The sequence below is a fragment of the Suillus discolor genome (genome assembly GCF_016758755.1).
Source record: "Suillus discolor strain FC423 chromosome Unknown F5147scaffold_61, whole genome shotgun sequence".
In the NCBI taxonomy this organism is placed as follows: Eukaryota; Fungi; Basidiomycota; class Agaricomycetes; order Boletales; family Suillaceae; genus Suillus; species Suillus discolor.
Window position 1 is genome coordinate 77,118 of NW_024541308.1, and position 23,603 is coordinate 100,720.

Here is a 23,603-nt window from a genome sequence, read left to right on the forward strand (position 1 = left end):
TTGTCCACCGCACGTCGCTCGTCACATGCGATCACGTATGTACTCTTTTCCATTCTAGCACTAATTTCGCTCCACTTTGCCACGGGAGGCTTTTACCCCCTTACATATAACCGATAGTCCAGATCGATCCTTTTTTGCGTCAATCTTTCAAAGTATTCGGCCAAGTACAGCACTCCACATGCCTGTACATGCACTCCAATTGTCTCAGTCCAGGCTCTCTATCTGACTCCAACTGTCCGAGCCCACACAAAACCGGTACGCCACTTTCAGTGCTCTCTAATCAGTTCAATCATGGTATCTTTGTACTGCACCACATGGCACATGCACCGTATCTTGTTTACGACAGCGCCAGAACTAGTACTTTTCTTGTTTCTGGTACGCTGTAATCACCATGATCACCATCTGAGATTTTCGAGTCAGATCCAAGTGCACGCTCAGTTTCAAGGGAAAACATCCTGAATCATGGAAGAAAGGTTAATTTATTCTCCTCGTGTCCCCGTTGGGGTAAGCTAAAGGCTGTGGTCGGTTGACAACCATCATAACCTCTGCCTGAACACATTGCGCAACGCTCAGAATTACATGGCTCACAAATGTGTTTCTTACCATTGGCGTGTTGCAACTTCAGGCGACTGCTCTCGCGGCAGAAGTTAGATGGCTGTAAATGACATATGCGGTGCATTGGATTCTGAATACTAAGAAGTTCGTGTTGATGCCAAAACAAGTTAAATAATAAACTGTGATACAAACCTATTGTGAGCCTGTGATTACCTTCAATCCGTCTAACACACATGCCAGTGAGCCATCAAAGTTCGGTCAACTTGTAAGAAAGGAACACTGGGAGTGGAAAATAGGGAGCATATCCCGCTGCAGTCACAATAAACGACTCCATTTCCTCTGGTGTACAAGGGTCCAGGAGCATGGAAGCAGGGAATGTGATTAGCTTTACCCATATCTCCTGGGCCTCAGGCGTGCGGTGAGTGACCGGGAGCTTGATGTGCAGAATGGCCAGTGAGAATGTTTGTAGTCCTTTGAAAGGAGCACGCGCGATGCACACAGGCAGCATGTAGAAAGGTTTATAATATTGATATTCAATTTCGCTAATGCAGTTGCACTGGAAGGGCAGACATTTTTCGAAGGATGCGGAAAGGCATAGGGTGAAGTGTTGGATGGAAGCGAGGAAAGCACGACCATGGACAGACACCACAAACATCCACCATGAGTCAGATAGATAACTCGATAATGTCAAACTTTTCGTGCTCCAAGGAAGTGGGTAATTTCTGTGGCCAACATCGGAGTGACACGTCTTTTTGAGGGACCTTAAAAGAAGATCTAAACTCTCAAAGGCGATTGCCACAAGGGACGATGCACCAAGGATCACTGGAGCCAACAGACTGATGTCGACCTCCCGGTCAAGCTCAGCCATAGAAGGGGGAAGGAATGTATAAGCTGAATGTTGCACAGGCGACCAAAACTCTCCAATCGACATCTTGTGCACGCAAGATGCATAATCAAAAGCTAGACCATGTTGTTGATCGAGATATGTTTTCTGCATACGCAGAGCCCGTACGAAAGCGATTAGGTGGTGAGCTTCTGGCAATAATACTGTGTGCAGAAGTTCAGGCAGCACAGTGCACCTGACAATTTTGGAGACTTGGCATAGTGAAAGGGCAGACGAGTATGGGTCTTTGGTGTAAGGTGCATATTGAGCAAAATGTGGTTGTGCCACATACTTGAAGATGATGAGGGCGAGCTCAGCTGAAAGGTTAAATCCAAATGAAATGGAAGGTTCCATGGTTGATGAGTGTGAGTAAGAGATGAAGTTAGTTTGACTCCTTTTAATACTTGCCTCCTGGATTACGACGTCATCCGCAGCAGTACTTGACGATAGCAGGTGGATAGTATTATGGCCTAGTATAAAGATTCTGATGCCGGCGACCGCCTCTAGTGTTCTGTGGAAAACTATTTAGTTATCCACCAATGTAGATATCCACCTCGTTATCCACATGGATAACTTGGTGGATAACCCAAGGCCAAAATTCATAGGTGGATAACGTGGATAACTCAGAAAATCGTGTAGGTGTATGGGGTTGTATTAAATATACATTAAATAGACTTAAAAGCTTAAATACTGGGTCTACAAGCTCGAAGCTTTAAAGCCTCGAACTAGGATTCAAGCTTACTTATTTTGGCCGTGCGGAACTTCATGCAACGTCAAGACTCAAGACAATGTTTGTTTGGTCGAACATCAACTCAGAAAATAATCGAAATAGTGTGAATTTTAAGTTTTCCATCCTCCATTACATGCAGCCGCATCTCAAGGATCAATTAGTTGAGCTTCGACTCTGTCTTGAGGCACTGCCAACAGACATTCCTGTTCCAAAGGAGTCCAAGTACAATTTCTCTAACTTCAGCCCGGATGCTGATTGGACTGCAGACATTGGTGAGGTTGGTGCTGTCAATCGAGAGCTAGAGGTTGAGTTTGGTAATCGTGTTGATGGCCTAAAACTTGTTGAGCGAGGTCCAGAGATAGAAGCTGTAGTGGATGTGTTCGAAACATGGATGGAAAAATATCCAGGTGATATCATCCTCGAGAAGTGGGTGAATGACACCCTTGAAGCTGCACGAGGCCTCATCGTCGCAGCTGGAAAGGCTGTAAATTAGATTTGCTTTTCTTGTCAGTGAAACTGAATTACTGACCTGCTATATAGTTACCAAAGTCCTCACATCCAACACATCAGTCAAATGACCGTCTGGACATACCCAAGGGATCAAAGAAGAAGAAGACCAAGATTATTGAGTCCAATGTGTCTGTCATGCACCTGTACAGAGATGCCGAGCCAAGCCCTGCAAAGGGGAAAGGTGGTGCAAAGGTTGATCCTCTGATGGATCTTATCTCGGTCAATACATACCTCCAAAGTAACCCCGAAAAGATGATTGTCCGGTGTGCTGGAGCCAAATATGGATGCACAATGACCTGGGCTGCACCTCGCTGGAAGACACGAGTATTTGGACACGCATTACAATGCGGAAAACTGGACAAAATCAATTTAACACTGCGGGATCATGTTCGCACTGCTATGGCCAAGGAATCCTTGGGTGATCGTGTCAAAGGCCAGAGCCCATTAAATGCTGAATGCAAACTTCTCACATCCACATCTTCCAAGTCCACCATGTCGTCACATGCACCACTGAAACAAAAATCAATATATCCATCGCAGCACAAGGCACACATTTCGGCACTCAAAGACCAGCTTGACTTCGACGTCCTGAAGCTAATCTGTGTTGGTGGTATTCCACCATCAAAAGTCGATTCAAAGGAGTGGAAAGAAATGTGGAAACATGGAAATCCTGACTATGAACCAGCATCTTGTGCCATACTCACCGAAACACAAATCCCCAATGAGGCAGCTTGCATCGAATCTTTACAACTGCAACACCTTCGTACCTGCGATGACCTTACCATCACTTTCGATGGAAATACTACAAAGATGCCCCAGTCTGTTTATACCATACATGTGATCACTCCAGTGCATTGGGTGTTTTTGGTGGAAGGTGATGAGTCTTCAGAAGAATCACATACTGGGGCAAAGATACACGAAGTGCTGTGAAAGGTGAGCTACAAGGATCTCGTAATGATAGAAGTTCCGAACTAACACCGCTTACAGGTCATGCTACGCATTGGAGCTGAACATTTTGGGGGAGTGGCTTCTGACAACACTGGCAATATGACATTAGCTCGTTCACTCCTACAAGAAGAATTCAGTTGGATTATCATTCTCCCTGACTCGTGTCATCGTATGAGCTCGCTGTGCAAAGATATTGGTAATATCAAATTCTTTCGACCTGTAAGTCACCTCTCATCTGACTCTTTGGTCCGTAAATTACTAACTTTGAACTTGAGGTGATCAAGAAGATATGTCGAACGATCAAGTACTTCAAGAACTTGAACTTTGCTAGTGCTCATCTCCGTCATCGTCGTAAAGATTTAAAAATCAAGAGAGGACTTGTGTCAATTGGAAAGACACGTTTCGGAACTATTTATTATTCTGGAGAGTCACTTCGACGTTGTCTGAAGCCTATCCGACAATTGTGCACTGAACAGGTCATCAACATACCAGTATGTAGTGTGCTTTCTATGGTTTTTAGATGCTAAGAAGTACCTTGCAGGAAGTCAACAATTGCTTTCTCGAGGATCATTTTGCATCCGACAAGTTTGAAGTGGAACTTCGACAACTTCTTACAGTACTTGCTCCGATTGCAAAGGCTATAACATGCCTTGAGTCTACTCACTCGACTGTGTCAGATGTGTATCTTTTCTGGCTTGCTGTCACCGCAACGATCCACCAAATTATCACTGAAGATATCACTGGCTTGCCAACTGAGGTCACAGAGGAGATTTGATGAGTTGTCAATTACCAATTCAATCAAATGGTAAATGATGCACCATCTGATGTGTATTTAACTGGCTTTCTTCTTGATCCTCGTAAGTTTTCTATATCTAACATCAAGTTACTTGCTGTTTAACTGACATCATTGAAAGAGTTCCAAGGGGCAGATATCCTCTGGGACTTGAACCCACTCATCATTGCTCGTATCAGGATCAGAGGCCAGACAAATCATCCCCAGGACCAAGAACTCCCACATTCAGTTCGTCGTATGGGAAAGTTTCTACTTTCGATACTCTGTATTGAATACGAGAAACGAAAGGCTCCCATCGCAAACCTGAGTATCTCAGAGGCAAACACTCACTTGAAAGACCTCATTGAAAAATACATCAAAAAGGTTTACCCTTCCGATCGCGAACTTCGAACTGACGAGACAGCATATGAATGGTGGAGTTATCTGGACAAAGATCGATCTGGGGATGCTCAACCACTTGCGGTATGTCGGAAAATGTGATTATATTGTCTCGAAGCTGATCATAGTCCAACCAGAGGCTCGCTGTCCGAATTTTCTCGCTTGTACCCAACTCAATGGCTGATGAGTGGACTGGCTCAACATTCACATGGCTCAACTCGCTGCTTCGCAGTCGGCAGCAGGTAAAAACTCTCGTTAGGACAGTCCAAATCCGTAGTTGGTACAGATATGATCCCTCTGTGAGTTTACATCAATTTTTCCTTTTGTTTGCAACTCATGGACGAGTCACTGCTAGGCACCGCCTCCAAAAAAGAAACCAACTGTCAAATGGCGTGATATGACATCGACCATTTTTAGTGGCAAGCGCAAGCGAGGGAATGGAGACAACGACGATGACAACAGTGAAAATTCTGACGTGGACGATGATTTTGCAGATGAAGCACCTAATGAGCCAGACATGGACAATGACAACTCAGAGTTGGATGTCAGTGACCCTGAGGATATAGCTGAAGATGGCTCAAAAAAGGTGGATTCTTTTGATGGCGAGACTTTCGATGCCGCCAGTGTCATCAATCTTGACTCCAGGAGGCTAGTTGATGTGCTTGCTGACAAGGATCTGGCACCTACAGCACCGAGGAATACCATCACTCTTCCACCGGCAAGCACTGTCATGCAAGATAAGGTCTTGACCGAAGCAGACTGGGACATGACATAGAATATAGGATTGATCTATTCTTGTAAATCGACCCAAATTTTGCGAAACACATGGTAGAATGTAAAATTTTGCAGCGCCCAGAACCATTGGGCCGATTTTGCCGGCGGTGGATATCCACCATACTCACCGGTGGATAACCCATCAGACAGTTATCCATGGAACACTAACCGCCTCAGTGTCACTGACTGGCACGTTCAAACTCTGCTATGCTTGGGCTTTGACTACTACAAGCCTTGGGGGGGGGGGTTTCTAATTCATATTTTATTGTCCTTTGGGGTTGAACACCCTATGTCGGACATAACCCTAAGCCTTGGGGGTTGTTGGATGCTCGCCGTGGACCCTGCTCGTTGACGATCACGTTGACTAGATCAAGCCAATTGCTTACTGTCCGGACTCAAAAACTCCCCTTTTGGCAAGCAACTATGCGCGACACATCAAGACAATGAAGAAGACGGTCCACGAAGAAACCGACAGCAGGTCAACCCAATTTTCTATACTGCCACATCCTCGACAACAAAGGACGCGACGCCAGAGTTGTTCAAGGGATGCTGGAGATATGCAAACGAGCTATCACTTGATGGATGAAAGTGGTCCTTCAACTCCTTCAAAATCTTGAATTATACCAACAGAATCAGATGCATTGAAGGGTCAGTCACCTTGGTTGTACTTGGGATGGCCAGCTAACACGTCCATAGAACAAGCAAACACAATATTTACATCCATACTCCACACAGAAGTAACCCCCCCTTCTCCACGTCGACCCACCTCACCCCAGTGACCTACAACCTCTTCAAGTGCAACAACAACCCTCCACTTAGTACACCCACCCGTAAACATATATTTCACTACACTTCACCAGCAACATCAGCAAACCCCAGCACACCAACTTGCAGACTAGACACCCCAACAGACGAGGCCCATTCTGTGAGTCCTGTCCAAGCAGAATCTTGACAACTCCTCGAGTCCCCCCGAAGACAACTCCGCAGTGTCTGCAAAACGCCCTATCGTGTTCTCAACGCACCAGAACTGGCAGATTATTTTTACCTCAACCTCGTGGATTGGAGCAATATGAATGTACTTGGTGTTGGACTAGGGAGCTGCGTGTATCTATGGACAGCACATAACACAGCAGTTTCAAATGATACAGTTAGCTCCGTTTCATGGGTCCAAAAGGTCCATATATCTCCTGTGACGGATGGACTGGTCCAGGCTGATCACTGACTAAGTGCGAGCTACTAAGCCCCCTGCCACGTACGGTATCTGAAACATGAGAATCATATGTCTGTTAGTATAATCACGAGCCACTGGATATCTTACTGTATATAAGAAACCTACCTAGTATTGTAACAGTTGGCGCTCTTGAATCCTATCTTGTATCTGGTTACTTGAACATCTGAATTCCTTACCCTTGTGACATCTCTGAAAGCTTATCACTTCTCACCGCCATCACATATTTTTTAACCTTCAACAAGCTTAACTCTTACACTCGCCTTTGATTTGGGAACTCTGGTTTGGCCAACCCGTTGTTTTGAATCTAGGCAACATTATCATTATCAAACAATACAACTATGTCAACTACTCGTTACCGAACCCAGTCTCGTGCACGTCAAGCGCCTAATGACCAATCGACCCTGAACGCGAAGGCAGCCGCACTGCCTCGCACTAATAGTGAGTCCTCTCTATCTACCATCTCTGCCCCTCCGGGGGAAGCAATGCCACGGGTGTCTTCCCCTGCGTATTCTGTTGACACCCCCATCCGCTTGTATAGCGATGTGGTGTTGACGTGTATTCCCTCGATGCCTGGCGCACTTGAGGCGACCCTGATCGGGGCATTGAAACCTTCAGGTCCGAAGCCCAGAAAGTTGGCTTTGGCAAGGGCAGACACCGTAGAAACATCTGTAAACTCAGAAGTCAGTAGAGAAGAATATAAGAGACCCAGGGTCACCTTTGATCTGCACGATGAGTCTGATCTAACGTCCAGTGAGAAATCCGCCGAGTCTGGTGACGAACAGCCTAGTAAATGGACAAACATTCAAGGGAAGCGTGGGAAAAGGGTCCTGTCACACGAAGCCTCTGAAGAGAGGCAAGCTCCCTCTGAGTTGAGCCAGGAACAAGAAAACCTGGTAAAGTTAGCGGAGAATGAGCTAACTGAAAATGATCATAAGAAAATTGAGGCCAGGCAGCGCACCTTGAACCTCAACAGAGAAAGTACTGAGTCCAGAGGGGAGGGTACCTCCCGGGACAAGGGAAAAGCTCCTGACCCCCGAAACTGGGGTGATGTCGAGCTAGAAGACGGAGAAGTGGACCTTGATGCCCAAAGGGTGGCACTAGAGACCTTCCGTCTGGCCCGAGAGTATGAGGAAGCCGAGTGTGAGGAGCAACAAGAGGTTCTCCGATCCCTCGACGAATCTCGGGAAGATGATAGCTTGATCTTGGCTCCCCGGGATAAGGGGGAGTATGTGCCCCATGCTAGAGCCGAATCTGCTGTAAAAGCTATTAAGGAAAAAGTATCTAAACAGTATGAAGCCCGCATCCAAGAGTTGGAAGCGAGGCTTGCCTTAAACGAGGGTAGCGGTGGGAGAAAAGGTCGAAAGAAACCATCCAACCCCATAGATGGTATGGTGAACCAGGTGCTAGAAAGGGTGTCCAGCCCCCCACTGGCTAGATCCACGCCACAGGCGATGGAACCCATCCAGGAGGTGGCACCTCGGAGCTATATTGGACAGGCCCTCGGTAGGCTGAAAAACTCAAAGAAGAGTAAGAGTAAGAAAACAAAGAGAAAGAAGAAACACACCTCGCATGACCCGAGTGACAGCGAGGACTCTAGTGACTCGAGCTCATCCGAATCCTCCTCTGAATCCTCTGAGTCCAGTGAGTCATCATCGGACGACTCCAGTACAAAGTCCTCGCGGAAACGCACTAAGAAGAAATGTAGTCATAAGAATAAGAAAAACACTTTAAAACCCATCCCACCTGTGAACTACAATGGCTCTCTGGACTCCCGAGCGTTCCATCAATTCTTGATGGAAGGGACCACATATGTCAAAGACGGGCAAGTGGAGAGGAAAAGGAGAGTGTTCATCCTAGCTCATTACCTGAAAGGGCGAGTGCGTGAGTTCTACACGCGAGAGGTGTCGGGAGACCCATACCGTTGGAGGCTCAGGAGATTCTTTACCGAATTATTCAACCACTGTTTCCCTATCGACTTTAGAATGAAGCAAAGGGAAAAACTCAACCGGAGTTATCAGAATGAGAAGACCGTTAGGGAATATATCTATGAACTAAGTGAGCTATGGAATATGATAGGAGATGTAGCAGAAAGGCAGCAAGTGACTCACCTTTGGACCGGTCCCAACCCTAGTATCCAAATGGAACTCTGGAAAAAGGAACTTAATCCGGAGTCCTCCTCTTTTCGTGAAGTCCAGAGTGTGGCTGAGATCATAGAGATTGCGCATTCAGTACCCACTCGATCAAGGGAGTGACGAGCGAAGGACAGCAATGGTGGGGGCAATCCCAACCCCAAAGGGTCGAAGGGAGATGCAGGGTCCCAACCCAAGCCGCATGAGCGCAAGGATAGACGAGGTGATCACCGGCATAATGGTCGAGCTGGGGGAGACAGTCAAACCCAGAACTATGGGCAACCTAAGGACGCTGGTGGTCAGCGGAGGGATGAAGGGAAGTCTAAGAACTCACCTTCCAGAAGGAAACCTGACAAGCTCAGCCCGGCAGAAAAAGAGCGTCACGCCGCTGAAGGGCTCTGCTATGTATGTCATCAGCCAGGACACATATCCAGAAATTGTCCGCAGAAGACGACAGTAAGGGCTGGAAGTAACAAAGGCTCACCTCCTACCATGCACTAATATGGGATGAATGTGGGTCTAGCTGACTCTGATCATATCAGGTCACTGGATGACCCACTAACGTCAAACGACCTATCTGAGTTAGCATGTGCATCAATGTCAATAGGATATGAAGCAGACTCACCAGCACGGAACCCCAAGCCAGCGCCAGATATGATGGGGGACCCGTTGGCTGAACGAGCCATGTTCTTGTTGAACTTGGGGTCTGGGCACTACCTGGGAGATGACAACAAAAAAGTACCGGACCCAGAACGGTTCTTGGTGTATTGCGTGTCGGACTTTGAACATGCTATCATGGACTGAGAGGATAGGCGTGACCCCGAGCTGACAATATATACACAACTGCTGTTGAATCCATTATTCTGCTTGGAAGGTTGGTATTCCAAGCATGTGGGGAGACTACAGGGTTACTCACTGGGCGAAATACGGACGTTGAGGACGAAGTCCCAAGGCTCCGTGATGGGAGAAGTGCTGGGACCAAGAGCAGCCGAAATTCTGCAAGCCAATGGACCCTATGAAAAGGACTTAGTATATTACTCACACCCGGAACACTTCGAATGCTTATGATTGCATGATGGATCCTATGAGGTTCGGGACTATGCCAAAGCCTTTTGGGTCCCGATACCCGTCCATCTGTTGCTGCATGAAATGTTTGAGGTGGCGCTGTAGGGATTCATTTCTGGCTAGGCTTGGAGAGACTGTCTTTACCTTACCTTATGCTGGCACTTTGTAGCTTACATAATCAAGTTATCTTTTCACCAGTTACCAGTATGAGTCTGTCTGAGTCTTGAGCAGTTTTTATGACATTTCCTCTCCTCTGAGCCTTGAGCCTGGTCCAGAAACCCTTCAGGGTCGAATAGCAGCTAGGTTCTGCAAGACCCAACATTGTTCAGACTCACCATCTGAATTGTTGTACCTTCAGCGCGTTGGTTCAAGTCTAGGCTGAACCGAGCATATGGGAAGCTATGCAATGAGCTGGCAAGAAATGCACCAGAATACAACATCCTTCAGTTGCTCGAAAGAGGGCTGATGATGTTGGCTGAGAGTCAGATAGATGAAGTGGCATGGAGGATCTACACGCCCCCGCCCAACGTGAAGGTCATGTGCAAAGATGCACCCTATTCGTAGTCGAGCTTAATGGGCAGCAGATCCCAGCAGGAACTTACCCTGCAATACATAGGACGGCTGCAGTAGCCAAGGACTTCAAACGCGTGATACCGAAGCCCTTGGTAGTCACCGTCCATATCAATGGACAGCCGGCACGAGCGTTGATTGACTCCGGCTCGCTGTCAGATTTTATGTCAGTAACATTGGCAGATCAGCTAAAAATACCTCGCATCAAGCTCGCTAAACCTATCGTCGTGCAGCTAGCTGTCCAGGGATCTCGGTCGAAGGTCAACCAAAGTACCAGTCGATCGATTCGAAGCGATACTTTGACATTATTAACCTGCAAAATTATGACTTAGTGCTGGGAACTCCGTTTCTATTCCAACATAAAGTAATGATTGGACTTAACCCACCTAGAGTTGTGATCGGGAGTGTCGACCAGCAGCCTATGAAGGGCGAGCAAGTCATGACCTTGGAATCCCGCATGTCGGAAATCTACGAAGAGAACCTGGATAAGGTTCGAGCGCAGTTGAATGAGTTAGCCAGACCGTTATGTGCTAAAGCAAGTGAAACGGGCTTACCTCCATTGCGCGCTATAAATCACACCATCCCGCTGATAGACAAAGGGAAAATTTACCCCTGGCGGCCGTCGCGCTGCCCAGAACCGATGAGACCGCAGTGGGTGGATAAACAACGCTCTTACCTGGCATCGGGTTGCTGGCAAGTCACCAGTGCGGGAAACACCATCCCCATGCTATTCATTAGGAAGCCGGGGTCGGATAGACTTCGCACTGTAGTGGACTTGCGTGAGTGGAACAAGAACACCAGGAAATTGACTTCACCTTTGCCGGACATGGAGGGCATACTGCGCCGGGTTGTGGGAAAGAAGTTCAAGTCTGTCCTGGATGGACAGGACACCTATGAACAAATAAGAGTGGTGCCGGAACATGTGCACTGCATGGCCATGACTACCCTGGATGGGAACATGGTCAGTCACGTTCTCCAGCAGGGCGATTGCAACACCCCCGCGACTTACCAAGCGTTGATGAACCAGTTGTTTGGCGAGTTCCTCGGGAAGTGGATGGATGTATACTTGGATGACATCATCATATATTTGGATACCCTACATAAGCACATTGAGCATGTCAAAACCGTTCTAAAGATATTGGACCAGGAGAAACTGTACCTAAGTCAAAAGAAGACCCAGTTCCTGTGCAATGATGTTGAGATCCTGGGTAGGATAGTTGGAAGGGATGGCATACGAATGGACCTGGAGAAGGTCGACAACGTCCTGAACTGGAAAATGCCGATGAACCGCGACCTTTGTCGTGGGTTCATCGGTTCCGTAGGGTACTTGGCGGATGATATCTATCGAGTCCGTATCCCGTTAGGCATGCTGTCTGAGGTGACTGGGGACGCTGTACCTTTTAAGTGGGACTACGCCCAGCAATGCGCCTTCGAGACGATTAAGCAGTACATGGCGACCTGCGCGCCCCATTGTCGTGTGCCCTTGGTCTATGGCACAGAGGCACCCACCATCTACATGATGACGGATGCATGCCTAGGCAGGATAGGAGGTGTGGTCGTTCAAGGTGCTGACTGGCGCACTGCCAAGGTGGCGGCCTTTTATTCGGCCAAGCTGAGCCTGGCCCAATGCAACTATCCTGTTCATGAACAGGAAATGTTAGTGGGTGTTGAAATGATGTTGAGGCATAGGGACATCTTACAGGGCGCTAGGTTTGTGTGGCTCATGGACCACAAGGGGCTGATTCATCTACTGAACCAGCACAATCTATCTGGCAGACAAGCGAGGTGGATTGAGAAAATAGGCGAGTTTGACTTCGAGGTAAAGTACTTACCGGGCATCGAGAACCTGCTGCCGGATGCACTATCGAGGATGTACGTGTTTGACATGCCTGGGACTGTGTGCACTCCTAGTGAGTACGTGGAACACGACATTGGCAATACCTTTGCCAAAGTGGCTCACCTGGCGTCGATGCCTCTGATTGTGGGCGAGGAGGCGTTGGCCACCGAGCCTCATAGGAGTGCACGTGTGGCCCAACGCGTTGCGAGCACGCTGGGCCAGCCTGTGACAGCAGACCCATTTGTCATGGGATCTGACAGCATGACGAAGAAGGCTGTAAGGAAGGGGGTCCTGGCAGTACCGGAGGTTGAGGTAATCGCACCTGCACCCAGAAAGGGATGTCCAAAGGTGGCGCCGGCGGAGTCAGGACGTCCTGAGACTGGGGCTGAGTTTGCCCAATGCGTGAAAGATCGTTTCGTCCTCCTGGGCCCAGGAGAACAAAAGAAGGGGGGGAAGAGCGTAGACGCTCACCAATCTGGCCCCGTGGAACCTGTTAGCAGTGGCTCTAACATCACCCTAGAAGGTGGACTTACAGAGCAGCCGTTAATAGGGATACCGCTACCGGTATATCCAGAGGAGGAGCTGATGGGAGACATAAGACATCAGTACCATCTGGACCCGTTCTTCAAGAACATATTGGACTCACCCAAGGCATTCAAAAACTTTGAAGTAAAAGATGGAATTATAAGAATAAAACTCAAAGACAGAACTGTTACGTGTGTACCGGACCTCAAAGTCGAGGAACGAAGGCTACAAGAGACAGTCATCAGCCAGGCGCACTCCTTGTTAGCTCACTTGGGAGCACGTAAGACGCTCACCTATCTTTGCAACCACGTATGGTGGAAAACAATGGTGCAGGATGTCCATGCCTATTGCGAGTCCTGCACAACCTGTCAACGGAGTAAGCTGTCCAATCAACAGCCCTATGGGCTGTTGAACTCACTAACAGTGCCCTCCCACCCTTGGGAGGCAATAGGAATAGATTTTGTGGGGCTGTTGCCCATATCTAAGAACAGAGACACTGAGTATGACTCAGTGACTGTCGTAATTGACTTACTCACCGGGATGGTTCACCTCGTGCCTAGCCGAACCACTTACACGGTGCGAGAGGTCGCCAAACTCGTATTCTCGGAGGTATACAAATTACACGGACTCCCTAAAGCAATTGTCAGTGACCGGGACATCCTATTCACCAGCGGATTCTGGACTCACTTCCAGAAACTGATTGGCGTGAAACAAAAGATGTCGAGTGCTTACCACCCCAAAATGGATGGGGCAACTGAACGGGCGAACCGAACCGTGACACAAATGCTTAGGTCGTGCATCTCCCTGAGTCAGAAGGACTGGGTGTCGAGACTGCCAGCAATAGAATTTGCAATCAATATAGCGAGTTCAGAAAGTACAGGATACTCACCGTTCTTCACCAACTACGGGAGGGTACTGAGACCGATGATCTGGAACCACCCAGAGCCCTCTGAATATCCGGGAGTTAGAGCATACGTGCTGAAGTTGAAACATACCATAATGTCCGCACATGATTCCATGATAGCCGCCAGAGTGAAGCAAACGAAGGATGCGAACTGGTGTAGACGCCCATGCCCATTGCAGAAAGGAGACTTGGTATATCTGTCGACCAAGAACATCAGCTTCCTGAAAGGCTTGGCTAGAAAGTTCCTACCTAAATTCGTGGGACCTTACCGAATCCTGGAAGACTTTGGTAACAATTCGTTTAGACTGGAATTACCTAATTGAATAAAACAGCGTGGGATTCACGACATGTTACACTCATCATACCTCTGCGTCCACCTGCCGAACGACAACAGGCTCTTTCCTGGACAATTGGACAACCAGGTCGCTGAGTTTGAAGAGGAAGAATGAGAATGGGCGGTGGAGAAAATCCTGTCCCACAAAGGGACCCAGTCAGACACCGTTTTTGAGGTAAAGTGGAAGTCTGGGGATGTGACATGGCTGCCCTACGACCGAGTCGATCATCTTGCCGCTGCTGCAGGAGTATTTCGACATCCTGGACATTGGGAATGTCTCAGAGTTGACAGAGGGTAATGGGTTGCCACCCACCGATGACCTGCAGGTGTTTCTAGGCTGTCTTGGCTCTGAGCTGGACTATATAGCCTTCACCCCTCCACCCGACTCACCAACCACGACTTCACCCTCTACCACATCGACCACTCAACGACAACCACCCATGTCCAACCCCAATCCAGTCCCACTATTCCGAAGCCCTGGGAAATGGACACTTTGCCATACCCGACCGCTACCAGCCAGGTGTCACCCTCATCCTCACCCTAGACCAAATCAAACTCTACCTTCAGCACGACACTGATCTATGAGGAGGCATTGACCCTACCACTATTCATTCCCCCATCGGCTACGACGAGTTCACCGTGGCATTCAACAGCAACACTGAGAATGGCATCCAGGTTGCCATGGTGTTGGACGACAACTGCCGGGGTACATATCAAGGGTTGCCCACCCACGTTGGCCTGAGCTGGTTGGCATCGAGGCCACCAGGTGTGCTGCCCCCAACATCCGTGACCCTAGAGAAGAGGCAGGAGGCAAGTGGTTGGACTCCTGTCCACACGGAGTCGATGGATGAGGCGTTGTGGGACAACCTCGACCGCCTCCATAAGCAGAGGAAGTGGCGAGAGAAAGGTGTGGCTGAAAGACAGGCTAAACGTCAGCGTCGTGAGGACAAGGAAGTGTTCAGACCATTTGCACCTTCGAGGACCGGCCCAAACACTAATAACGCCATGGCCGGGCCTTCCAATACCACTCATAGCCGCGCACCCTCACCATCCCTTAACACCAATATCCCTCCTCCTCCTCAGTCATCCGCGCCAGAACAACCTGCACCCCCCAACGATGATGACGCCAAGATGACGGATGGTGAAGCTACTGAAGCAGCCAAGAGGCCGCGCGCGCGAAGGTCAAGGGACGCATCCCAAAGAAGTAGAGGTCGTAGGACGACCTCTGAAGGGGGGTATGTGACGGATGGACTGGTCCAGGCTGATCACTGACTAAGTGCGAGCTACTAAGCCCCCTGCCACGTACGATATCTGAAACATGAGAAATCATATGTCTGTTAGTATAATCACGAGCCACTGAATATCTTACTGTATATAAGAAACCTACCTAGTATTGTAACAGTTGGCGCTCTTGAATCCTATCTTGTATCTGGTTACTTGAACATCTGAATTCCTTACCCTTGTGACATCTCTGAAAGCTTATCGCTTCTCACCGCCATCACATCTCCCCTTTTAATTAATTACTCGTGATTCAATGCTTTGATAGGGTACGTTGCTTGCTATCAGAACTCTCTCAGGTAGAATGCACATCTACGACGCTAATACTCTCCAACTACAATGCTTATATAAGAATGCCCATACTCAATGCATCAGTGCTCTGGCTTGGAATTCGCATATCCTCTCGTCAGGATTGCGAGACCGTATGGTGCACCATCGAGACGTCTGAGAGGCCTCTCACTGTCCGTTCAAGCGGTGTGCAGGGCACAGACATAATTATTCACTATAGCTAGGGACTGTTTGTACACTTTATTTCATAGTAACTTTGCTGCTACTCATCTGGTATCTACTTGTTCACTATGCAAGTGAGTGTTTGCATGTGATCACTGGTAGGAGGGAGTTCAATTGCAAGATTGTGTTCCCTGCCCAGTTTTACATAAGTAGGCATATAAGACAAGGCTGAATTAGTTGCCTGATGTTCAAAAAAGACATACAATACTATAAGATTTCTAGAGTCCTGATGAGTCTGGGCGTAGCTATTTTGATGCGGTCCTGCTGTGCCTGCCGCGGTCGTGACATGGCAGTGACACGGCGTGACGCACATGTGACGCGGCACTGACGAGCCTTGACGTGGCCACTGACGCACCATTCCTATATGTTCTACATTTGACTTCCAGATCAAGTTGGATGAGTTCATGACATTCCTTTGTTATTTTATTGCCATAGAACATGTACAACTAGGTACATAAGCCAATGACTATTTTCTTTTCCTCCCTCTCTGGACCCTTCAAGCCTGTGGAGCACATCAACGTTTAACGGGCAGACTTCTTCAGCTGGCGGAGAAGGAATGACAGCTTCAGATAACTCATCTGCAGACCCCAAAGATGTAGCATCAGAGTTATCACTGAATAAGGGGCCGTGCTGACAATCACATAAGTTAGATATCTATTGAACGCAGCAGGTAATGTCTTCCTCACTTCAAGTTCACTCTCGCTATAATCTCTTCCAGAAACCCATTCATCAGGAATTCCGAGATACACATTCCATCGCCTGTGATGTTGGCCAGCATCCAAACCCCACTGCTGGTTGCCTGCAGGTCCTGCTTCTTTGGAATCTTCAAACATCCTTGCTTCCAGTGTGGTCAAACACTTGAGGTCGATGTCAGCCACGAAGCTGTTGGTAGGATAGCTTATCATGAGATCAGCCCAAGCCATCTTCAACAGCATGCTATCATCCCATTCTTTGTTTTGAGCTTTGATGCGTTTTTCGAAATCACTGGCCTTTCAATGAGCAACAACGAGAGTGAACGCATGCACCAAAGGCATGCCACCAAGCCATTTTTTGACTTGACTGGAAGCACCAGGTACATTCTCCAAGAACCAACATGCAATTTTGGCATACTCATGAGATGAGATGTCACCACAAAACGGTATGCTGTATGCACCCACACCATCTAGCTTCTTCTTCGATCACAAGATGTAGTCTATCATGGGGTATGCCTCTGCACTATGTTGGTTCAAGTCCAGACTGTCAAGGAGATTCTGAAGTGAAGCAATATGTGGTAGTAGAATGTCGTTCAATTCTTTTGATACTTTCGCTGACATAAAGTTTTGAATCAAGTCTTCTTTGCAAGGGGTATCCCAAGAGTGGATCCATTCTCCGAGCTACACAATACTTCGTGTCAAGAGGACAGCGAGTATAACCAGTCACTGTCACTCATGTGAATCTCACGTCTCTTAGCTTGGTCCTGCCAAAGTTCATCCACAAGATCTCCTTGCTCAACATCACCGGGAGGTGATCCCAAACTTAATGGGAATCTGCAGCCACGCCACCAGACCACCCGCCAGCATACTCGGTTGCGTGCACTAGCAGGGAGACTAACAGTGTCATAGGACTGAATCAGCCGCACAGGATACCAATACTTTCCAAGACGTGCCAGAGCTCCTTTGCCAGCACTATAAGTGAGTGATCAGCCATATCTCGCTATGGTTGGAGATCAAAAGACAAACATCAGACGTGTGTGAAGTGGAGTCATTTTCTTCTTTGTCGTGGCTTTCCTGCTGCTCCTGAGTCATGGATGTCAGTTTATGTGAGAGGCACAGTTGTTTAAACTTACTTGCAGGTCGGTGGTGTTGCTTTTGACTCCTGTGTCGAGCATCCATCACAATAAAATGCTGCCTTTGGATGAAGATTGCTGGCTCGGCCACCTCTCTGACAAGCAATGTGTGACCAATTTTCACACAGATCACATCGGATTGTCTTCTGACCACCTGCAACTTCATGGCCATTGCCACAAGCCCCACACCTACAATGAAATGTATAGTCAGATGCTTCACTCTCTCCGTCATCCAGCTCTAATGATTTCTTTATCTCAGATGTGGACAGTGTTTCCTTTTCGTTGCCAGATGCCTGAAGGACCAATGGATCTTCGATCAGCTTGGGTAGACTGGCCTGGTCAGATGGCTTTTCACCCTTGTTTATGGATGGCCGATCTTCAGTTTCCAATACTGGTAACATGATCTGAAGTTTTTTCATTTTTGTGCGAGAACGTTGGTGTTGGGGTGGTGCTTTGTTCTTCGAATTACTGCCTGTATTCAGTGTTACCACCTGCTCATATTCTATATTCTGTGTAGTTGCAGAATTTTTGAGCCAAATAAGATTGTCTGGATTGATGGAAGACACTCCAGGGCGAGACAAAGAAATGGTAGGAATTGAACTTGGTGACTGCAGGTCACGTTCGACATGAATATGGTGCAAACGTTCTGTGGCTGCTATTTGATGTTCAAAGGTCATCATAATGGTAGACCCTCTTGCCGTCCAGTGAGTAGCGAGTAATAAAGTGTGCCAGCTTTGGTGTAGGGTCACAAAAGGCAAGGCCAACCACATCATAAACAAGGGAATGCTGTTCTTCGGCTTCTTTGGTGAGAGGCCTTATGTGCTTGGGAATGTTCCATTTGTTATCGCGATGGAGGACATCACCAAACTTGACTATCAACATCACAGGAATTCCAAGATACAAAGTGATGAAATTGGGGGAGCCGTCACATAAAACCTGTGCATCCAAAGTTTGCCAGCAATAAGTCTTAGAAGTGGCCTCCTTGTTCACACAAATGAGATCTCGAAACCAAGCAGCTAGATCGCCCTTGTATTGAGCTGAGAGTCTGACATCGAGCTGAAAATGACACTTTGGGTGTGGTTGGTGTGGTATTTGCCAGTGCATTGGTCCACCTGAGGTGCCAGAGCAAAATCGCAGGTCTATGATCTGTGCCTCAAAGAAAGTGCAAGCAAGGTATGTCTCCTCAGGTGGCATCTTATGCAGCAGTAGTCGGAATGCCCTTCCTAGCCAGCCCTAGTGTAAGGTACTACTATTAGTGGAACTCTGATTTGCGAAATACAACTGCACACTTACAAATACACCGTCTGCACGTGTCATATCCTTGATGATTTTTGTGGCCCTCAGGTTCTTGCAAAACCCATCACGTTGAGTTGTCAAGATACGACATGCATTAGATGTCTGATCAATGCTCATATGAACTTTCATGACCTGATTCAGAGCCCATAAAGGATGTTCCTTGCGGATTCCAAGGAAACGTGGCTGGAAGACGGTATAAAAGTGAGGTTGTATGGTAATTGTTACGGTATACTTATTCCCCTAACTTTTCCTTCGTTACTGGACAGTGGTCCTTTGTCACATCTGTTACTGAATGACCGATTACGTTCCAGACCCTTACTCACATAATCGCCAAGCTCACTTTCCGTGCCTGTAACCATCACCATGCATAGCCCTTATCTCTTATCAAGCAGGCTGTCCGCACTATGTTTGTTATCTCTTATCTCTTATCCTTCGCCAAGCGGGCTGTCCACCTTCTATCTTGATACACCATTTACAAGCTCCACTTGAACACTTGCTATATAGACACATAGCATACCGATTGTATTCTGCACTTTAATCTACTGGGTTTTACCTGGAAACTAGTCCTTTAGCAAGGTCTCCAACCTTGCTATCTAAGAACCACTATTCTGAGGGAGTCGCCTACACTCACCTCAGCCCTGAAACCTTTGACCTCTTATTCAAGACAAGACCCACGTCCGTCTTACTTGATAAAGTAGACAGTCCATTTGGACTAAGACAGCTCAACCAATCCCAGTCGTAACAGTAATGAACATGAGCTCCAGGCAGGTATCAAGCCAGCACAAGTTTTGAGACCAGGGATAACTGGGGCGTGAGCTCAGTGGATGGTTAGAGATGTTGGAGTCAAGCGAATCATCAGAATTGGAATCTAAGTCTTCTTTGGATGCCTGTTGCTTGTCGCGAGATTTTGAATGGGTTCTCAGTAGCTGTCGTGAGGTATCAGGAGGGCATCCATCATTTTTTTTGGACTTGAACCATTGTGATCGTGGCGCTCTTTCTGGATGAGTACGACCATGTATTTGCAGATTGGTTTGCCAGCTCTTGGCTGCTCCGTAGTGAATGGGAGCACACACTGATTGAAACAAGGGGTGCTTAATATCAAATTCACACTGATAATATACGACATACCACTTCAGCCAGCTGCACGTAGTTGAAAACTTTCCATAAAAACCTGCAAGCAAAGCAGCCCCTCCATCAAGTTGTAGTGCTTGCCAACTGTGGCATATAGCTTTGCATGCATCACTTCTTCTGCATTAGTAGAGTTTGGCATTGCCTGGAATAGACCCGTTTTCATCTTCTGAAATGGAGGAAACAGCATCTGGGCATGGCTGTCATGAAGCCACCACTCTAGCCATGGCTTTATCTTGGGATAGTCGTGTAAAAGGGATGCAACCTTTTGCTTGAAAGTGTCCATATCTAAGACCAACAGCAGGGCCAGGGCATGACTCTGAAAGTTGTCCACTTTGGCAGGGTCAATAACTCCACTGATTTTTTTGACATGTGTGACCTGAGACCAGTAATGCTGCTGACAGCCTTTGAGGAGTGCTCCTGCTGCATCTTCAAGTTCAGCCTGAGAGTGTGAATCCTCACGATTGGTCCAGAACATAATGAATGCTTGAGTAAACCCAACTCATTCAGCCTCACTGAAGTCAACGACCTGGATCAGTGAATGTCAGAATGATCAATATGTACCAGTAACTCAATTCTTACATTGCCAAACAGTTCATCATTGACTTCACATCCATGCTTCTCACATTCATCTGCCATGGTGTTGAAAAGGACAAGAAAATGTAATCAGTAGTGCTCGGCTGAACCTCCATTTGCATAGGTCATGAGTCCGGGTACCCAGCATGCGAGCAAAGCAGAATATGTCAAACTAATTATAAGAAGATCCTTGGATGAGGACCAAAACCCATGTGCTGTGTCTGAAACAATGCCATTCACAGCCTCGTCCTCGATAAAGTCAGTCACTGCTTCGAATTGAGAATACAAAACATATCCTGGATGGTTCTTCTGGAATTCTGCAAAGTCATCAACAAAGTTCCGAGTGGACTTGCCCTGGAGTCCTTGCAGCTGGGCCTTGACACGGTCCTGGTTGAGAAGCACTGTGGAGATCGCGGCAACAGAATCACGGGTACCAGTAAGGCTGTTATGACCAGCAATCAATGCTGCAGGGCCCGCAGCAGGATTTTTGAAGACAATTTGTTCAAATCTTGTCCGCTTGTCACGAGATAGATGCAAGATATGAGTTTGTTTTGGATGGTGGTGAATGCCCTTGTGAATGTAGTAGACACCTCCTTTGAATGAATACAACACTGATGTGATGCCGCAGTCGATATGCTTGAGCTGACTACCACAAAGGCACAATGCATTGAGTTGTCCCATGATACCAGCCTGCGGGTCTGTGGACGTGTGACTACCTCACAGGTAGGTTCATCACAAATAATGACACCCAGGCAAACACATCTTGTCTTTTTGCCTTGCAACCATGCGAGTGCTGACTCTGACCCCCTCTTGTCTCCTCCTCCTGGCTGACAAGCCCAATGTTCACTAATATTATTAGTTCTTAACACTTCCTCCCACGTGAATAACCTTTCAAAGTCATTGTCCGGCCATGGGTCCCATAAATCATCTGTGGAGACCTGGTCACCACTGTCGGATTTGGGACGTAGTGAGTTGGTTGATCGATCCGGACCACAGCGTTGATTTGCTCAGGCTGCAGAAGGACTAGCACTTTGGGGACGCCGGTGTGGTATACACTTTGTGTCTGTGCAGACATCAAATAACTCCTGTGAGTGGTGTTTCAGCGGTCGAGGGAGGGGTGGCGCATTTGAGATGGAGCTGTGTAGTGACATGTGAGGGCTGAGTGGTCTGCATGGAGGTCAGGAAGATAAGCTATTACATTGCCTGTTCTATTTATTAAATCTGAGTTCACAAGGAGAATATGTCGGATGATGCACCTGAACGGTCATAGCAGGGTATGAGGTCTCCAACACTCAGCAGTGGACCCGGCCGATCTGGATAATTTTGATTCCCTGTCTCATTGGGATAGAAAAAGTTGAATATATGTTTGATTAATTCCTAAAGGATGGTTATAACAAGTGTACTCCATATTTCAAAGCACTCACAAAGGCCATGATACGATTTACAAAAGCGCGATAAGGTTAGGGCATAGGAGACAAAAGAAAAGAATGCTTGGTAAGATAAATTTATTACTGCCTATGGACAATTACAGTGTACAACGTCTAATTCTGTCAGAATGAAAAGGAACACTGTTAGAATATCAATTATTATGACAGATCTAAAATAAAATATACCTAACAGTGTGACAGTTGAGGTGATGAGGTTTGACATGGCATGCTAGTTGTGATGCGGCATGACTGAAGTTTGACGCAGCGTGACATGCGGGTGACGCGGCAGTGACGAGGTTTGATGCGGCATGACGCGCATGTGATGCGGCAGCGATGAGGTTTGACGTGGCAGTGACGAGGTTGACGCGGCAGTGATGCGGCATGGATAAGGTTTGACGTGGCACTGACGCGCATGTGACACGGCACTGACACAGTATGTGCTATGGTTGACGCGGCACTGATAGTAGGCCTTGACGTGGCATAGAGTGTGAATGTTGATATTAGTACAGAGACTGCGAAGATGTTTTGGAGAACTTGTCGTGGTGTGAGTGGTGCTTGACCCAGCCTAAATGAGGCTTCTGGCAATGCCATGGTTGGGGCTTGAGTAGCTTGACGTGGTGGTGCAGAGTATAGAGAGTAGATTGAACTTGACAGGTGACGTTGAGGCTTGATGCAGTGAGACAACACTTGACACTGCATCTGAAAACCAACATAGATGAACACATTAGAGGTAATACAACAATACAGGACTGATGTGCAAGATGCATACTAGTAGTGGGAACACAGAGGACAAGCACTGTAAATTTGGTGAGAAGTGAATACAGCACTATAGAGCCTGTATGCAGGCAGACACTCACATGTTGATCATTAATGAAGATTCAAAGTGTTTGGAATGACATATGTGTTACGCTGACCGTTGGTCGGCGTGTGTGAACTTGGATAGGTCTTCTCAACGACGGCTCGAGTGAGCCCACCAAGGTTGAGGGTGTTCGGCGACTTGACGGAACGTCAAGGATTCCTCCAGTTATCTCGGTAAGACGGTGCTCATCGAGATACAGGGCTAGCGGATACGGCTAAGGCGTGGGGAGCGACTTAGAAGTGTGGTCTAGACAACTAAGTTGGAGGACTTGATTGAGCAGATTTCAGAGTAAAACCAAGTGTATTAGACAAGGCTAGTTCTGGGGTTGGACCAAGTAGATTAAAGTAACGATCTCAGTACAATAATCTGTCTACTTATATGTGCTACATGTAAGTGTTCAAGCTCAGTCTGTATCTATAGTATATCTGGGATCTATGATAAGAGTCCATGAGGACAGATAAGATACATGAGGTATAACCTCTGATCAAGCATGCAGCGCCAAATGCGACTGCGCTTAAGTACATGAGGTGCCAAGAGG

At 47.4% G+C, this 23,603-nt stretch overlaps 7 protein-coding genes across 7 annotated transcripts; 4 read left to right on the top strand and 3 right to left on the bottom strand.

The window, feature by feature from the left end:
- Positions 1-802: 802 nt before the first annotated feature.
- On the bottom strand, positions 803-1,792 carry F5147DRAFT_815838 (uncharacterized protein; the record flags this gene model as incomplete). Its single annotated transcript, XM_041443546.1, has 1 exon — positions 803-1,792. One exon carries the CDS (start codon positions 1,790-1,792, stop codon positions 803-805), a length of 990 nt encoding a protein of 329 aa, XP_041288867.1.
- A 434-nt stretch (positions 1,793-2,226) lies between these two features.
- Positions 2,227-5,572, top strand: F5147DRAFT_656052 (ribonuclease H-like domain-containing protein; the record flags this gene model as incomplete). Its single annotated transcript, XM_041434045.1, has 8 exons — positions 2,227-2,652; positions 2,709-3,599; positions 3,666-3,845; positions 3,902-4,117; positions 4,147-4,383; positions 4,543-4,881; positions 4,926-5,096; positions 5,153-5,572. 8 exons carry the CDS (start codon positions 2,227-2,229, stop codon positions 5,570-5,572), a joined length of 2,880 nt encoding a protein of 959 aa, XP_041288868.1.
- Positions 5,573-5,956: 384 nt separating this feature from the next.
- On the top strand, positions 5,957-6,157 carry F5147DRAFT_583069 (uncharacterized protein; the record flags this gene model as incomplete). Its single annotated transcript, XM_041431697.1, has 1 exon — positions 5,957-6,157. A coding segment is annotated over one exon (201 nt), but the record flags the coding sequence as incomplete, so codon positions are not given.
- Positions 6,158-7,140: 983 nt separating this feature from the next.
- Positions 7,141-9,054, top strand: F5147DRAFT_815844 (uncharacterized protein; the record flags this gene model as incomplete). The annotated part of the gene is made up of 1 exon (XM_041443547.1): positions 7,141-9,054. One exon carries the CDS (start codon positions 7,141-7,143, stop codon positions 9,052-9,054), a length of 1,914 nt encoding a protein of 637 aa, XP_041288870.1.
- A 5,793-nt stretch (positions 9,055-14,847) lies between these two features.
- On the top strand, positions 14,848-15,438 carry F5147DRAFT_656054 (uncharacterized protein; the record flags this gene model as incomplete). The annotated part of the gene is made up of 1 exon (XM_041434046.1): positions 14,848-15,438. One exon carries the CDS (start codon positions 14,848-14,850, stop codon positions 15,436-15,438), a length of 591 nt encoding a protein of 196 aa, XP_041288871.1.
- A 994-nt stretch (positions 15,439-16,432) lies between these two features.
- Positions 16,433-16,879, bottom strand: F5147DRAFT_713836 (uncharacterized protein; the record flags this gene model as incomplete). Its single annotated transcript, XM_041438429.1, has 2 exons — positions 16,433-16,582; positions 16,693-16,879. Coding segments are annotated over 2 exons (250 nt in total), but the record flags the coding sequence as incomplete, so codon positions are not given.
- A 3,328-nt stretch (positions 16,880-20,207) lies between these two features.
- F5147DRAFT_815847 (uncharacterized protein) lies at positions 20,208-21,854 on the bottom strand (the record flags this gene model as incomplete). Its single annotated transcript, XM_041443548.1, has 5 exons — positions 20,208-20,689; positions 20,720-20,732; positions 20,786-20,835; positions 20,890-21,495; positions 21,668-21,854. 5 exons carry the CDS (start codon positions 21,852-21,854, stop codon positions 20,208-20,210), a joined length of 1,338 nt encoding a protein of 445 aa, XP_041288873.1.
- Between the last annotated feature and the right edge of the window lie 1,749 nt (positions 21,855-23,603).